This window comes from Cavia porcellus, unplaced genomic scaffold (genome assembly GCF_034190915.1).
Source record: "Cavia porcellus strain 051 isolate PalLab524CR breed Dunkin Hartley unplaced genomic scaffold, mCavPor4.1 scaffold_1, whole genome shotgun sequence".
NCBI lineage: Eukaryota > Metazoa > Chordata > Mammalia > Rodentia > Caviidae > Cavia > Cavia porcellus.
In genome coordinates, this window is record NW_026947484.1 from 79,987,706 (window position 1) to 80,003,119 (window position 15,414).

The 15,414-nt window shown below is 38.5% G+C and overlaps 1 protein-coding gene across 10 annotated transcripts in view; it reads right to left on the bottom strand.

Annotated features, from left to right (window-relative positions):
* The window catches only part of Glis3 (GLIS family zinc finger 3), a 429,668-nt gene that overhangs the window by 279,081 nt on the left and 135,173 nt on the right, over positions 1-15,414 (bottom strand). For 6 of the 10 annotated variants that reach the window (XM_063250536.1, XM_063250532.1, XM_063250553.1 and 3 more), the window contains 2 exons: positions 13,169-13,261; positions 8,510-9,629 (listed from right to left, as the gene is read on the bottom strand). In XM_063250536.1, the coding sequence (XP_063106606.1) occupies positions 8,510-9,629; positions 13,169-13,261 (1,213 nt within the window). The remainder of the gene's footprint in view (positions 1-8,509; positions 9,630-13,168; positions 13,262-15,414) is intronic. The other 4 variants (XM_013155103.2, XM_063250564.1, XM_063250569.1 and 1 more) reach the window with 1 other exon arrangement.

The window sequence follows — 15,414 nt, forward strand, 5'->3', positions numbered from 1 at the left end:
TCTTGAAAGGACTGACAATCTCAGCATTATGAGCACCAGACCAAACCTTTGTTTAACTGTACTTCAGTCTCTTTACAGATTATAAAAGGAAATGTTTAACTAATGGAAAGCTTCTCATACACAGGATAATATATGTGGCCTCTGTCTACATCTTAATCATTCTACATAATCGATCAAATAGTTTTGGTCTCCAGTGTCGGGTTTTTTTTTTTTTAACTTTAATATTCACAACAGAAAACGCTTTAATGCTTGTCTCCTATATGTGTCCCCTGGGTTGATCACCTGCCATAAGAAAAATTGTGTTTTACATGATAGCTACTCACAGACACATTTTAATGAAAAAACTACACAGTGGATTTTAAGAGACAAAGAGAATGTTGTAAGGGAGTCAAAGTTTCATTTCACATGCACTAAGACAAACACGTGGTACCTCCTAACTTTTTTATTTACTAGATTTTCCTTGTTATTAACTGACTTTGTAATTTCTCCAAATTTTAATAACATTTTCTCTGTTTGATAGTAGAGTACTTCCATGACCCCTTTCAGGCTCACCATCCCTGTGTAGCCTTGGCCAAGCTAACTTCTCACAGCTTGTTTCCGCCTCTGGATTGCCACGCGCCTGTGCCTCAGTTTCAATGGCTTCCTTCCTTTCTCTGCAATGATGAATTGCACTCTTCTTTCAAAATGCCACCACCTCCTCTGGTTAAGCCTGCTCAACCTCTGCAGGCAGAGATGAGAGTTTCTTACCCTGTTTTTCCATTAAAACTGTTTGCAAAGATGTGTGTCACAGCCATTGCTCTGTTATATTTCTGTTGCTCCTAGGAGACCATGACAGCCCCATGGTAGTGTTCCCCGTTTATTTTTGTGCTCCTCAGCTTCCAGGACAACATATGGTACATGGTTTGCATTCAAGTGATCCAATGAATGGATGGAAATGCACTGAGTGGACACATCAGTATACCTATTATCTACTGAGTTTCCAACCCTGATTTAGACTGATACTCCAGTGAAACAGAACCTTTCACTCTCAAATGTATCCCAGTTTGCTGGCCACAGTGGTACATGCCTTTAATCATGGCTACTCCAGGCGGTTAAGGCAGAAGGACCGCAAGTTTAAGGCTAGCCTGGGAAACTAAGGAAAATTCTTGCCTCAGAACTTAAGAAAAAGGAGAGGGGATTGGTGATGTAACTCAGCACTCCTTGGGTTCAATCCTCAGTACCAAAAACTAATATACTAATTAATTAGTTAATTGGGTCATGATTTAAATAATAAATTATATGGTCACTCTAACTTTGGAGCATGGGATATAATTACTTGTATGTATCGTTCTGTCTGCCCAGAACCTGACCATCTCATTTTCCAGTTGTTCAACAACTTATCAAATTAATCATTTTTCAAATTCTTTAAAATCCTTCTTTCAAAGAATTACTTAATCTCCTCACTCACGTCCACACCTATGAAATTTAAAATACTACACTGCAGAGTCAGAACACATAGGCTTCATTCCACTTTTTAACCAAATTCCCTATGAGTAATGACATCTACTTAGAATGACCAGTGTCCCCACTAGATGACATGTAACTTCCAAGAGTTGGGGCAGACACAAAGTCAAATCTGCCCTCGATTGGCCATAACACATTCAATGCCCAGGGTTGCAACATCTATTGTCTAAGGGACAGTTCAGAATCCTTGACTCACTAACTACAGCAGAAACTAATAAATCTGCCTGAAAAAATAATAAACACATTTCTTCCAAATCATCTCACTCAGATCTTAAAGAAAGCATTTCTAAAAGATCAAAGGGAACAAGACTACCACAGGACTACCTCTTTCTCTGGAAATATAAACATGTTTGGTCTTTCACTCTGCACAGTCAAATTCTATCTGGACTCAAAGATGTCAACACAACTACTCAAAGAAGAGTTAATTAAGAAATACCCTAAAGGTCACAAAAGACATTTCTAATAAATTGCCAGAATAATTTTCCACACCAGTGCAGTCTGCGAACTAAAGAAAATACATTTTTAAATACACATATGATCAAATCTCAAAGGTTTGACACATACTCCCTTAATCTGATCATTTATGAAAAGACTTACATAATTATTTCTAATTTTTAAAGTGTTATCTCAGGGCATAAAATTAGAGAAAATCCACAAAACAAATATGAACTTCAGGGAACATTAACCATCATGTAGTTAATGATTTTGTTTAATGAGAATAAAGCCTCAAATATTTAACCTCTTAGGGTTGCTCTCATTATCTATTATTTCTCATTAATCCTAGAATCACAGGGCAAAGAAACATAAGCCATGACTTGCTTTGAAACGTTTGCCCGAATCTGCTATGAATTTATTTTCAAGACAAAGTTCATGAAAGGCCAGTTCCCCAGGTAAACTAGATTAAATCCCTTCTAAAGGGAAATCAAATTAAACCACTACCAAATGGCAGGTTTCTAAACAGTGTTTGGGGATGTGAAATCTGATTTGACAGATGCCTTATAGACTGTGGTCAATCTCCATCTGATGAGAATTTCTGTGGTTTTGTTTTTATCTATACTAAGGGATTTGTAATCTATGGTGACATGTAGATGTCTACATTATGTTGAACACGTATATACATATATAAATAGGCCTGAATCTCTTTCTTATGTAAAATCACTGGGAAAAAAATCTTTAGATTTGGTTTTACTTGTTTAAATCATTGAGTTTGCATCTAATATTTGACAGAGTGATGCCTTGTGGGATACAATTTGGAAGCTACATTTTCTCTGATCTTTACCAGATGTTTCACTGGTGGTGTTTTAGCCTCAAAAGACAAAGAGGATATTAATGTTAATTTTATTTATTTAATCACATCAGGCAGATTTGATAAAAGGGAAAATTCAATATTTTGGAAATTTACCAACTTCAGAATATATATAGTAGCAAAAATGTTTTGAAGATTATTTTATGTTAAAAGCAGAAAAGCTGCAGTGTGTTTACAAGGGAGAACACATTCTCACCTTTAAAAATGAGAAAGACGTGGAAGATTTGCTAGCATACTTTTAGGTCAGGGAAGCAAGGAGGTGGCCATGATTTATACCTGGTTCAGCATTATCCTCATGCTAACTTCTAATGACCTACTAAATGCAGAGAAAGAGTGCCCTGCACAGGAGATGGATGCTCTAGAAGGCTTCCTCCCACTACTTGAGTCTCTCTAATGATCTTCTTAGCTCTTGTCTCTGAATTTTATTCTAAGGGAACTCTAAATTTCTCTGATCATTGTCAGGATATTGTTAATAATGAAGAGGTGCTCTCTACTGAATGCAGCCTTCATATACTTAAGTATATGAAACCAAAGTATATGAAACTTAAGTATATGTAACCAAAGTTACCAAATAAGTATGCCTAAGGTCAAGGTCAGAATTTGGACACTTGGAAAGTACATACTGGTTCTCAGCCTTACCTGTCTGTCAGAATCACTTGGGGAGCTATAGCCCAGGCCAATAACACTGCAAGCTATGGGGTGAGATTCCGGTATAGGTATTCTGCAAAGCTCTCCAGGTAAGTAAAATCACAGCCAAATTAAGATCAGTGCTTTAGAGATTCTAAGTGGGGAACAGCAAAACCATTTAATAGTCTTGGAAAAATCAATAAAAAGGCTTTATTCTCATCTGAAAATGGTATGTGTAAAAGAGAGTTGCAGTACTATATTAATTTTCTTTTACTTTACAGGTAAAAATACAATTATAAAACATTTCAAATAGATAGCAAAGCATCTAGACTATTGTAATAGATACATATAACATCTATATTATCACCAACTTACAAAGAAATTAATATCTTCTGTATTCTGTTCTCTCTCTTTGGAAAGAAGATACAGTAAAAATAATATATCTTCCTCCTTTACTCTCTAGAAAGATTATTTCCCTAAGGTGAACCTTCCCACACAGTTTTATTGTTTAGTTACATATAGTTTATTTACAGCAATTATATAATACTTGTCTATGTGTTTAAATGCACATACATTATATTACATGGTATATATCCTCTTGCATATCAGGTGTTCACTGAATACTGTTTCTTTCTATTCCTGCTGATACATTTGTGAATTTCACTAATTCTTTTCTTTATATTACTTTAATAAGAATAACCAAGTTTATTGATTTGTCTTATTTGTGAATAGTTAGGTTATTTACACATTTTTTAAAAAAATACAAACAGATTAAACATCATTCTCAGATCTCTACCACCATACTGCCGGTCTCTAGAGGAGACATCTGACCCGGTTTTGTTGGTTATGTTCCTGTTCAGCCTAACTAGTTATCCCCTTGTGCTTACACCAACGCACTCTAGCAATGTCAGCATAGTCCCTCTCCCTCATGCCCTTAATCAATATTTGGCACTTTCAGGTTTTACTCATTTTGCCAATACGAGAGTTTTGAAGTGTTAACGAGCTGTTACTGTTAAATGGTATTTTCCTAAGGTCCTTTCTGGTCATGTAACTGGCCATCACATCAATGCCAAACCCTATCAAAAAACAAAATAAAGGTTGTGGAAAGAAGACTTTTCACAGCCTACTTTTCCTCAAGAAATATTCTACATGGCTAAAGCTGGCTCATGAACCCATATATCAGGCCATAAAAGAAGAATGAGGACACAGCCCCAGATCTGTATTTATTTTCTGTGTTCGTAATCCAATGTTACTTAAAAAGCAAACTGCCCCACACTGAAGCCAAGGAAAATACAGTACTCTGGATTTTGCCAAGTGAAATGCCTGCGGAGAAATGAGTCAAGTCATACAAAATTCAAAACTGTCTTTGGTCAGTAACATTTTCATGAAAATCTGTGGGTGGGTAAAAGTTTTGAAAAATTTCTTATTGCTATTGGACAAAATTCATCCAGGAAAAACAAGCAAAATTTAAGTGGCAACCCGCATTCCCCCTAATTCCCTTATTAACACTCCTAACCTCCCAGCAGAACTGCTTTCAATTGCGCACAAAGGCAAGCCTCATCATTTCTGATCCTGGCAACAGAACCCTGGGCCCGGCTCACTGTCTCCTCATCAGACACGTTTCCTTCACAGGCACTAATAGAGCGGGTCTGATCTCATTCAGATCACACCTTACCAGGAAACTACCCGGCCTTGTACACCTTTCTATGTAGGGGAGGAAAAATGCAGCATCCTCTCTGCCTGCACCCTGTGGAACCATTACTAAGGATCCTGTTAGAGATGGTCTGTGTCTTTCTCTGGTTTGGGGTTACACTTTATGCACTCCTTGGAAAATGACATAGAGGTTTGAAAAAAATGACAAACTGGATACTTCATGACTTGTCTGATCTGAGAATCTGGAACCTTCTGATCTCATAAAAACTTAACTGAATTCCACATAGCTGGGAATGTTCAACACCTAGGATAAGTCTAAGATTTACCAAGGCTTGGGATTGGTTTAATCTCAGGAAGTAGGAAATAGAGTGATCTGGAACCTAGAAACTGCTTTAGGTGGTACACTGCAGTGAATAAACTTAGGGTGTTCTTTAGACATAACATTGTCATATCTTATTTAGCCAGGCCTGGCTGGCTGTCTTCTGAGGCCTTTACTTCTCAAGGCTTTTGCCACTGGCTGAGAATCTCTTGGTTATAATGCCACATCTACAGAGAGAACAGCTGGTTTGGCTTCCCAAAGAGCAATATGAACAAGATCTACAGAAAGATAGGGTCATTTCTATGAGAAAAGAAATAGAACCAATCTTCTTCCAGAAACTGAAGCAAATAATACACAGTCACCTAAAATCTTGTGTAATCTGCATTCCAGAACTCTGGGGTTAAGGCTGGGAGTCATGATCAGAGATTCCAAAAATGCATTCTCCCATGCTAGAAAGGAAATCTGGCACTAAGGGAGGACACCAGTGATAGCCTCTTACTGTAAGCAGTTGTAGCCTGGGTCACATCCTCCTTTTACTATAATTTCCAGAAGCTCTTTGTATTACCTGTAGTCATGGTCACCAAACACAAAGAGGTCATCATTCTTTTCCTGGGTCAATAAACCAAGTGAGTGAAATGATGACTAACCCTATCACACACAGAAATTAATAGCAGTTAAACATACATAAAACAAGATGGACTGGGTCTTAATATGTAAACTGTTCTCTTGGCAGCATGTGAGATAGCCACAAAAAAACAAAGATCACTTGGCTAAAAGAAGAATGTGATTGTCTTACTTCACAGGGATCTTTGGTTTTGAATCAACTACTTCAGATCTTAAAACAGTTAAAAAATTTTTTGTGTCTGGACTCCAAGGGTATAAAGATTCATTTTTGCAAAGGATAAAAAAAAAATGCATGTTTCTCAAGTGTGCAGCCACGTTAAGTGCATATCTTTTATCTGCTGTCTACAATTTGAGAGGACACCTAAGCTTTCACAAAAAAACGTATTTACTGCCAGTTGGCTATAACTCCACAAATCAAGCAGATGATATGAACAATAGAATGGTCCCTCAGATGACATAGGTCCTTTATAAGTATGCTTATATGAAAATGGATGCATTCTTGCTAAAAATATGTAGGTCCCAGACTACAGTCACAGCATTAGTTGGCTCCTAAGAAACTCTGCTTTGAATAAATATATTTGCACTATAACATGATATATGCTATTATATTAGCAATCCAAATTTTGCAAAGATTCCATCTATAAGTAGGGAATAGGCAGATTAGGTGAGAAACATTACCTCCTGTACTTACCCTGAACAGTACAATGAAGAGCTATGCAGAGGTCTGTAAATATTCACCTCACAGTCTATATTCAATTATTTCTATTTTTAATACCCATTATGTACTTCAGCAAAGCTCAACTTCATAAAGTTATAGATCTTTAAAAAGCCTGGAAACAGTGAAAAAATGGGGGAATCCTATTGCATAAAAATTAATTTTGCAAACCAGAAATAATTTTTTGATAATTCAAGATTTTGGGTTTATTTCAGTAAAGCCAAATCCAGTAAACTATTTTCAGTGAGGATTAGTCAGAACTGAAAGGTTGGACTGTTCTCTTTCAGAGACTGAATCTCTTTCTTCCTGCAACAGGCTGGTGTGTTCCAAACAGAGTAAATGGAATTGCCTTCAACTACTTGTCTGTTTCGGGCATTTCTAATGCAGAACCCTACTGACAGAGGAAGGTTTTGCCTCCGAAATGTAATTATTCTTTTCACTCATAGAACCTGGCATTCTCACAGCTTCAGGTTTTCTTTCAGAAAAATATCACAATATGGGACATAATGCAACAACCAAAAAATTCAGTTTCATTCTATCAGAAATTCTTAAAACTTTTTTACTACTGGACAGTGAAAAAAGTGCTTCTAATACTGTGTTACAGGTACCACATGTTTGGTTTGCTTTTTTACATGAATCAGAAAATTCGGCCAATCTACGATCAAGCACAAACATGGTCCCGATTCTTTATATCATGATATACTATAGAAAAAGGGAACTCAAGTTGGGGAACACAGCTCTAATAAACTCCTTTTCAGATTTAAACATTATGACATATTTAGGAATATCTAGTATAGTGAATATCCAAGGAGTATATAGAATTCTTAGATTTGAACTCTAAAGAAATATTCCTGTCCTTCTAAACTAATACAAAACACATGTTCTTCTTTTCCAAGAAGTAAGTAGGCTGTCTTGAGATGGTGTTAAGCCATCACTGTGATCCCCAGGGTGATGTCTTGCTTATATACCCTGAGTGTTTCTGTAAGGTGTGAAACTTGTGAAATCATTTAAGAATCATATTATTCAAAAACAGCGAATTTTTCCAAGGACAAAAATTGTATTCCAGGATTGATGTTTGGAAAAAAGGAAGAAGGAGAAAGACACAGAAGGTCCACTTCTCTCAACACCAAAGACACATACTCTTCTTTCTTTATACCGCCCCATAAAATTTCCTCTGCTTAAACTCAGGTGACAGTCAGTGTGGTATTCTCTGCAGTTTTCATGCTGACTACAAACCATTAACTAACCTCCAACTACGAAAGTTGCTAAGTGATTAGTTCCTCTCTAAATATCCAAATCGTGCTGCTTCCTACCTTAATTCTCCTCCAGTTATTGATAAAAAGAAAAGATAGTATATTTGCTTTTGGGAAAGTGCTGACATTTAGTGGTGATACAATGTCTTCCTCTGTTCCTGCATATCCATGGCACCTCCCGGTTTGTGTCCAGCAGACATTTCCCAAGAAGACAGAGACAGAGAGAGAGAGAGAGAGAGAGAGAGAGAGAGAGAGAGAGAGAGAGAGAGAGAGGCTTCTCCTACGTTGCATATGAGAATCTAGAAATGTAGAGAAACTAGCAGCTGTCAATCACTAAAGTAACCATTACCTTTCTATAGCTGTAAAAACGCCCAGTCCCAGGGAAGCCCTAACATGCAAACTGCACAAAGAAACCATCCCGGCCAGTGTGCCAATTTTGTAAAAATATATACATGAGAAAGGCAAGCTAGGCCTTCAAGAAAGGTCGCCAACAGGCTTCAGAAACTCACCGTACACTTGTTGGGCTTCTCCCCGGAGTGGACTCTCATGTGGATCAACAGTTTGTAGCGGGCGTTGAAGGGTTTATACCTTCGAGGACAGCCAGCCCAGAAGCAAGTGAAGTCTTCCCCCTTGCGCTGGTCTATGTGCACCTTCTCGATGTGCCGCACAAGTTCCTCCTGCTGGTCATACAAGGCACTACAGTCTATCCAACGACAGCAATGCTTGCCGCCGACATCGTCCATATCCCCTTCTTCATCCATGGTGGCCTGGGGCAGAGCCAGGGGTTTGGCATGGCCCACGAGCTCTGGGTGGTGAAGGCGCGGGTGGGCATGGTAGGGAGGGGGTGGGCCTTGGGGTGGTGGCAGAGGAGGAAGAGGGGGCGCAGTGGGTAGGTCCAGGGCACTGTCTGGGAACTCCTCCAGGCGCTCGGTCTTGAGCATGCTGGTCGGCTGGCCATCGGCGCCCCGCAACCCATGCTGCACCACCATGTTGTTGACCTGCCCGGGCTGGAGGCTGCAGTGCTCCAGCTGCTGCATGCGCTCGTACTCCAGCGCGCCATCCTCGCTATAGGCCGGGAGCGCCAGGCCCCCGCCGGCCACCAGCATGCCCTTCTGCCCGCCAGGCACCGCGCAGGGCTGGGGGATGCAGCTGCCGCGTACACCCAGAAAATGCCCGTACACCTCTGGCTGCGGGGACATGTTGGCCGGCGAAGCCCTTGACCCGTTGATGTAGGCAACCAAAGACGTAGGCGAGGTGCGGATGATGGTATTGAAGTCTATCCCGATGCCATCCGACAGTGGGGACAAGGACAGCGCTCTCTTCTTGGAGCGGGCCGAGTGTGACCTGGCGGAGGAGTGCCGGGGACTGGGATAGGAAGAAGTGTGGCTATTTTCCATGCCAAAAAAGTAGGGTGGCAATGTATTAGAGGCACTACTGCTGGACATGGGAGTCCCCGGAGGAAGGCCAAGGAGGTCCCCTAGATCTGTGCCATTTTGAGAGCCGTGGTTGGAAGAAAGCAAAGGAACAGTCTTGTAGCCCTGAGACCACTCTTGTTTCACGCTCAAGGCCGACTGACTCTCGGTCAGGCTCAAAGTCGTGGATGCAAGAGACTCCCGAGAAATAAGGGACCTGGAAGAGCAGTCAGAAGGGAAGAAAAATAAATAACTAAATAACATTTTAGCAGTATATGCACTGCCTAAGAACTAGAAGAACATTGCACTGACAATACTTTTAAGTATTTCTCCTCACTACATTCTAGGCTAAACACACATCCTTGGGCTAAAATAAAATCCAAAGCTTTTAGTTCCAGCTAAATACATTTTACCAAGATGAATAAAAGCTAATACTCACTAAAATGATGAAACAAAAGGTTTATTGTTATAAATAATGTCAACATTTTAATAATAATAGCCCTTGCTCTAGTTTTAAATATCTTTTTTAGTGTATGTGAACAAATTAAAGACCTGGGACCAAAGGACTGATGCTGTCACTGCAAATCACATAAGCAAGTATTTGTTAAGCACCCAGTATGTGAAGTATGCTATGATAGACTCTGCGATCCATACAAAGTTTAATCAGAGTCCCAGTCTCCAGGCAAAATCTGTTTCAGGTTGTAACATACACATCCACACTTGATTTGAAAAAACCTAATTCCTTCAAGTCAAAGGATTATTCAAAGGACTGAAGGATAATTTCACAATTTAGTTCCATGAATATTATCAACTTCATATGAATTTTAAACAGCAATTTATGTTGTCACTACTCAGTCATAACACCTAATCATCCCCTAAATGAAAAAATATATTTAGACTGAGAGTACAGCTCAGGAGTAGAGCCCATGCTTGGCATGCAAGAGGCCCTGAGTTCAATCCCCCTGATATTTTTAATAACATGCAGTTATAAGGATTTCAGTTAAACTGAAATCAAGTCATCTGGAATTATGTGCTAGGACCATGTGGGGTTTAATTACACTTGCTAGTAGTTAGTTCACTGTTGCAACAATTCCTTTCCTGTTCTTACCCTTTCCCAAGCATGCTTTATGTGTCACAATATATGGTCTGCATATCAAAATGGTTCATAATGTAGCTATGATCCTTTAAAATTCATTTTGCTTTATTATGACATTTAAAAGAATAAAAGAGAAAGTTATGTCACTCGAACAGAAAATTTGTCACAAGGAGATTAGACATATAGCATACGCCCTGTATTCTCAAAGTCAAACACAGTATATAGCAAAAAAAAAAAAAAAAACTTTGTTTTTTCATATATACACACACTTGCTTTCTAAAGGAACCTTTTTTGTTTGATCTGTGGTACAAAAAAAAAAGATACCATTTTGGATCAAAAAATCAACCACAACAAAATGTTATAAAATGTGTGTCTTCTCAAAAGGAACATGTTTACTATATTCAGCTGTTAATCATCAATCTATTACAAAGAATCTGAGTAAACAGGCATTTCCATCCTCCTGTTCCTCTTACTCTATGTCACAAAATGGAAGAGAGAGAAGAGCATATTAGGAAGAAAACATTTCAGCTCTGAAATGCACAGCAGAAGGTGATAATGCTGTGACTGACATGATGTTACAACTGGGTGATGCTATGTTTACCAATGACAAATACAGCAGGAATTTATGTCCAGTTGCCCTTGACATAGATTTTTTCTTGGTCCTTATCCTTTCATTTGGGCTGAAGTCCTTCACAAGCCCCAAAGTGGTTTCTAAACCATCTGGGGCTTTTTCATTCCCTGTGGACACTTTCCAATTATGTTCTTAGCACACTCAGAGCATGTGGCTGTTTCTGTAGTGTTCAGCAGAAGGCTCCTGGTGACTGGATGTCGAGGGCCTTTTTGTCCGTTCCCTAGTGAGATTTAGGAGTTGTTTTCAGACCCAAGCTAAATAAGTCCTTGTGTCCTATATGAAGCAGGAGAACTGACTTTGCTTTACACCTTGACATCAAGAAGGTTTATAGATCATGAAGACACTATGCTATGCTCCTGCGTGGATGTTCACTCTCAGGGGTGCATTTGCCTATCAATGTCACATTGTAGATTTTTAAGCAGTGACTAACAGACAAAATATTTTATCCACCTTTGTAAACTTGGATTAAGCAATTGTATGATTTGGTTCAAAAGCAATCTGCAGTTAGACATGCTCATTGTTCTATTGTTGAGAGATGACTCTTGCTTCTCTCAAATTACATCCAACTATGGCTTAATTTAAATCTGAGCATAACTCCGTGCAGGTATGTTGATTTACTCCTTGGATGTCTCAGTTTTCTAAAGCTGCTATCATTTATTTTTCAAAAATCAAATTGCACACTCTGTTATTAAAGCAATACTATCAATAGATTTCTCTCCTCCTCTCCCTCTTCCTCTTGATGTTTTTTCTATCTTGAACACCTAATAATACTTCCAACAAATGGCTTTTTCCTGAAAGCAGCCAGTCTTCCTCCTATACAATTACCTAAACCTTTTCATCTTTCAACATTCTAATGCAGGGACTCTCTCCCCAATACACTAGCTCTCAGTAAGAATCCTCTTTCCAAAACAGTTACATAGCGTCTACGCCTTATACCTTGAAGCAGCTCTGATGTCTTCAATAAAATTCAAAGCATTTCAATAGAAGGGATGATTTTTTTATCTTCCCAGTAGCTACTAGAGCTACTAAGTCCTCAAAACATTTCCCATTTAATAAAGTGAATAAATAATCATCATTGTTTATAGCTTACAAAGCATTTTCCCTATATATTATTAGATACAGCATGCAAGGTAAGGGTTGGGGTTTTTTTTTAACAATTTTTGTTATACAAAACATAAAACCAAGATTCTGTGAAATTCCTGCCAGCGACACTAAAAAGTTGGTAGGTTGTGGCAAGAATCCTTAGAGAAGTACAGTGAAGTCGTGCTGGATAGGCACAGACCTAACTAAGTCACATCCATCTTCTGCTGTTGTTCTCACATTGCACCTCACATGTGGTACATAACGCTCCGTTAGACTGAAAGCTTGGTAAAACAGGCTTAAAGTCACACAAGCTATGGCTGGAACACCAATTTTCAGTTCTGTCAGCAACAATATGTTGAATGCCTGTGAAGACTGCTAAGGATTCTCACCTCTAACCTCCGCTGCTACTCATACCAGGACTGCAGGAGGGAAAGTGACAAAGAGCCCAGAAAACTGTGTCACCATATTGGAGCAGTCTCTATTTTCGTATGTCCATCTGATCCTAAGGGTATTATTTCTAGGGATTGCTTTATTTGGAACCATATGTGAAAGGGAATAAGATATATCTCAAAATAAAACTGATATGAAAAAAATTAGAAACCATCAGCAAGATTAGGATAGCTGGTGAAGGAAAACCTGAGAAACTCTCATGGAGCCATAAGAGGTATGATTATCAGGTTGAATTGCTCGGTTCATTGCCAAGCTTCAAAGAAATTCTAACTGAAAAATTATGTAGAATTCCTCATACTGATACTCAAACCTCTGTGTGTGTGTGTGTGTGTGTGTGTGTGTGTGTGTGTGTGTGAGAGAGATACATACATAGATCATGGAATAAGAGACCAATCCTACTCCATCTGGAAGTTCTTCTCTATGCTCCTCAATAAATCTAAAAGAAGTGGCACGGCCTCTGAACCCAGAACACCGTTTTTAAAATGAGAGAACTTACAAAGAGCCTAGAGTCCTTCTCAGCCCCCTTGGCCTCCTCTGAGCTTTGTGGACACAGTGAACAAAATGACAATTACCTCCAAGAATTTCTGGTCTAGAATACAAAAACAAATATGGTGCCTTTGAGGACACAGGAGGACATTATTAGGTCATGAATAAACTTTGTGACTGACAAGCTAAGTGACAAATCATCTAGACTTTCTGTTTTGGGCTCATTACGTCTTCAACCAGAATAATACTTGCAGTTTGTGTGAGTATTCAGTTATAAGATGCAGAATCACAATGCCTGTGGAAAAGCTAATTATATTTTTTTAAAGCCCATGCAAGTAGCATAACATTTCTTCTGCCTAACATTTGCCAGATTATGACATGAAACCAATACACACAGTTACTGTGTGAGTAGCTCAGCATTGTCACTTTAGGAAAACTACATATGATGGATTCTGTAGCACAGGGTTTTACAGATGCTTGAACTGAGCCTGGCTGCTGGATCTTCAATACAAAAAGATATAGTTTGCACTTATCATTAAGGTGAGCTAGTCAAAAATGGTTGGGAAATTAATCAAAGCAAGTACACAGCATAAAAACAGAACCCAACAAAGATAAGGAAGAAGCCCTTTTTAAAAAGTAAGCATCCCAAGAGATAAATATACTCAAATGAACTCAAAAAAAAAAATGCAGCCAAATAAATTCATGAAAACTATTCAAATCATCAATAATTTAAAAGTACCTATTAATATAAAGTAACATTTTATACCTCAAAATTTCCAAGCTTATAAAAATAATAACACCTAATATTGATATAGTCTGAAAAAACAAGCAATCTCCTGGACTATATTGGTGAATTTATAAACAAGGAAGTCTTTTCAGCAGTGCAGTTTAAGAATATGCATAAGACCATCAAACTGTACATTCCCACCAGCATACTGTGTGTGCCTCTAATCCTAGCTACCTGGGAAGCCAAAATAAAAGTAACACAAGTTTGAGGCCAGCCTGGGAAATTTAGCAATATATACACACTCACATAAATAGGGTTGGGCATAGAGCTCAGTGGTAAAACACCCCAAGTACCGTCAAAAAAAAGAAGAAAAAACCTGTACATTTCCTTTAGCAAAGTTTACTTCTAAGACTTTATGTCTACTAACCAGAAATGTGCAATGAAAGATTTAAAGGGTCAACCTAATAAAGTGTAACACAAAAATAGGAGGAAAGAACAAAATGTTCAGTAATTTAAAAAAAACTGGTAAGAATTAAATTTTATTTATATACTTTTTATAAGATGGAATTTGGGAGCAGGAAGAAACCATTAACCACACTGATGATGATTTGTATTACAAAAGAGCTTATAATACACAAACTAAAAAAAAGTAATATAAAAACTACATCAGTAATAGGTCAATTTGGTGGGAAGGAAATGCTTGTTAGATACGTGTTTACGTATAACTGGATACATGATTATTAAAATTCCACCTAAAGGTCTGCGAGACAGAACTTAGAAAGACTATAATTTACTGCCTAATGTCTTTGCAAATCTACTGAATTTTCTACAATCAATAAGAATTACATAGGTAATCAAAAAAAACACACAATACACGTTTTCAGACTTTCCTAGGGCAGGTTTCTTAAACTGAACCATTCAAGCCCTCTCCTGCTGGCATCTACCCCGCCCCCCCAGCAGGCCCCTGACAGGTAAAACTCTAAGCTGGTTCTTTCACTATTGTCTGTATCTCTAGCCTATAAAATGCCTTCAAGGCAGACTGTTGCCTTTCTTCTGATGGAACGCAAAAACCAATTTAAAGATCACAAATAATATGCAACCTTTCCAAATTGCAGAAAGCAGGTTCCGTCCCTCATAAAGCCACTTCTTAACTCCTGTTTCTTTGCTTATCCTGCAAAAAAAATTTTTTCTTGGAGAAAGGCTCATGGAATACATAGTCAAAAACACTTGTCAGTGCATTTTTAAAGGTATTGTCTTTTAAGGATGTTAAATTATGCTAAGGAATCAAATATGCCAGAAAACACTGAGATAATGACCTCTCCTTGGCTGACCCTTGAAAGGAACTGCATAAGGTACATGGCTTAAACAGCCTGTGCTCTCCCTACCATAGTTACTCCATTAATTATGACTCTGCCTTCAAGGCATGGGCTGGACTTGCCACAGACAGGAAGCTGAAGACTTCCTGGTGACACCCACCCATGAGCACAGTTAATTTTACATGCAGCACTCAGCAAGTCTGAGGAGTCCCT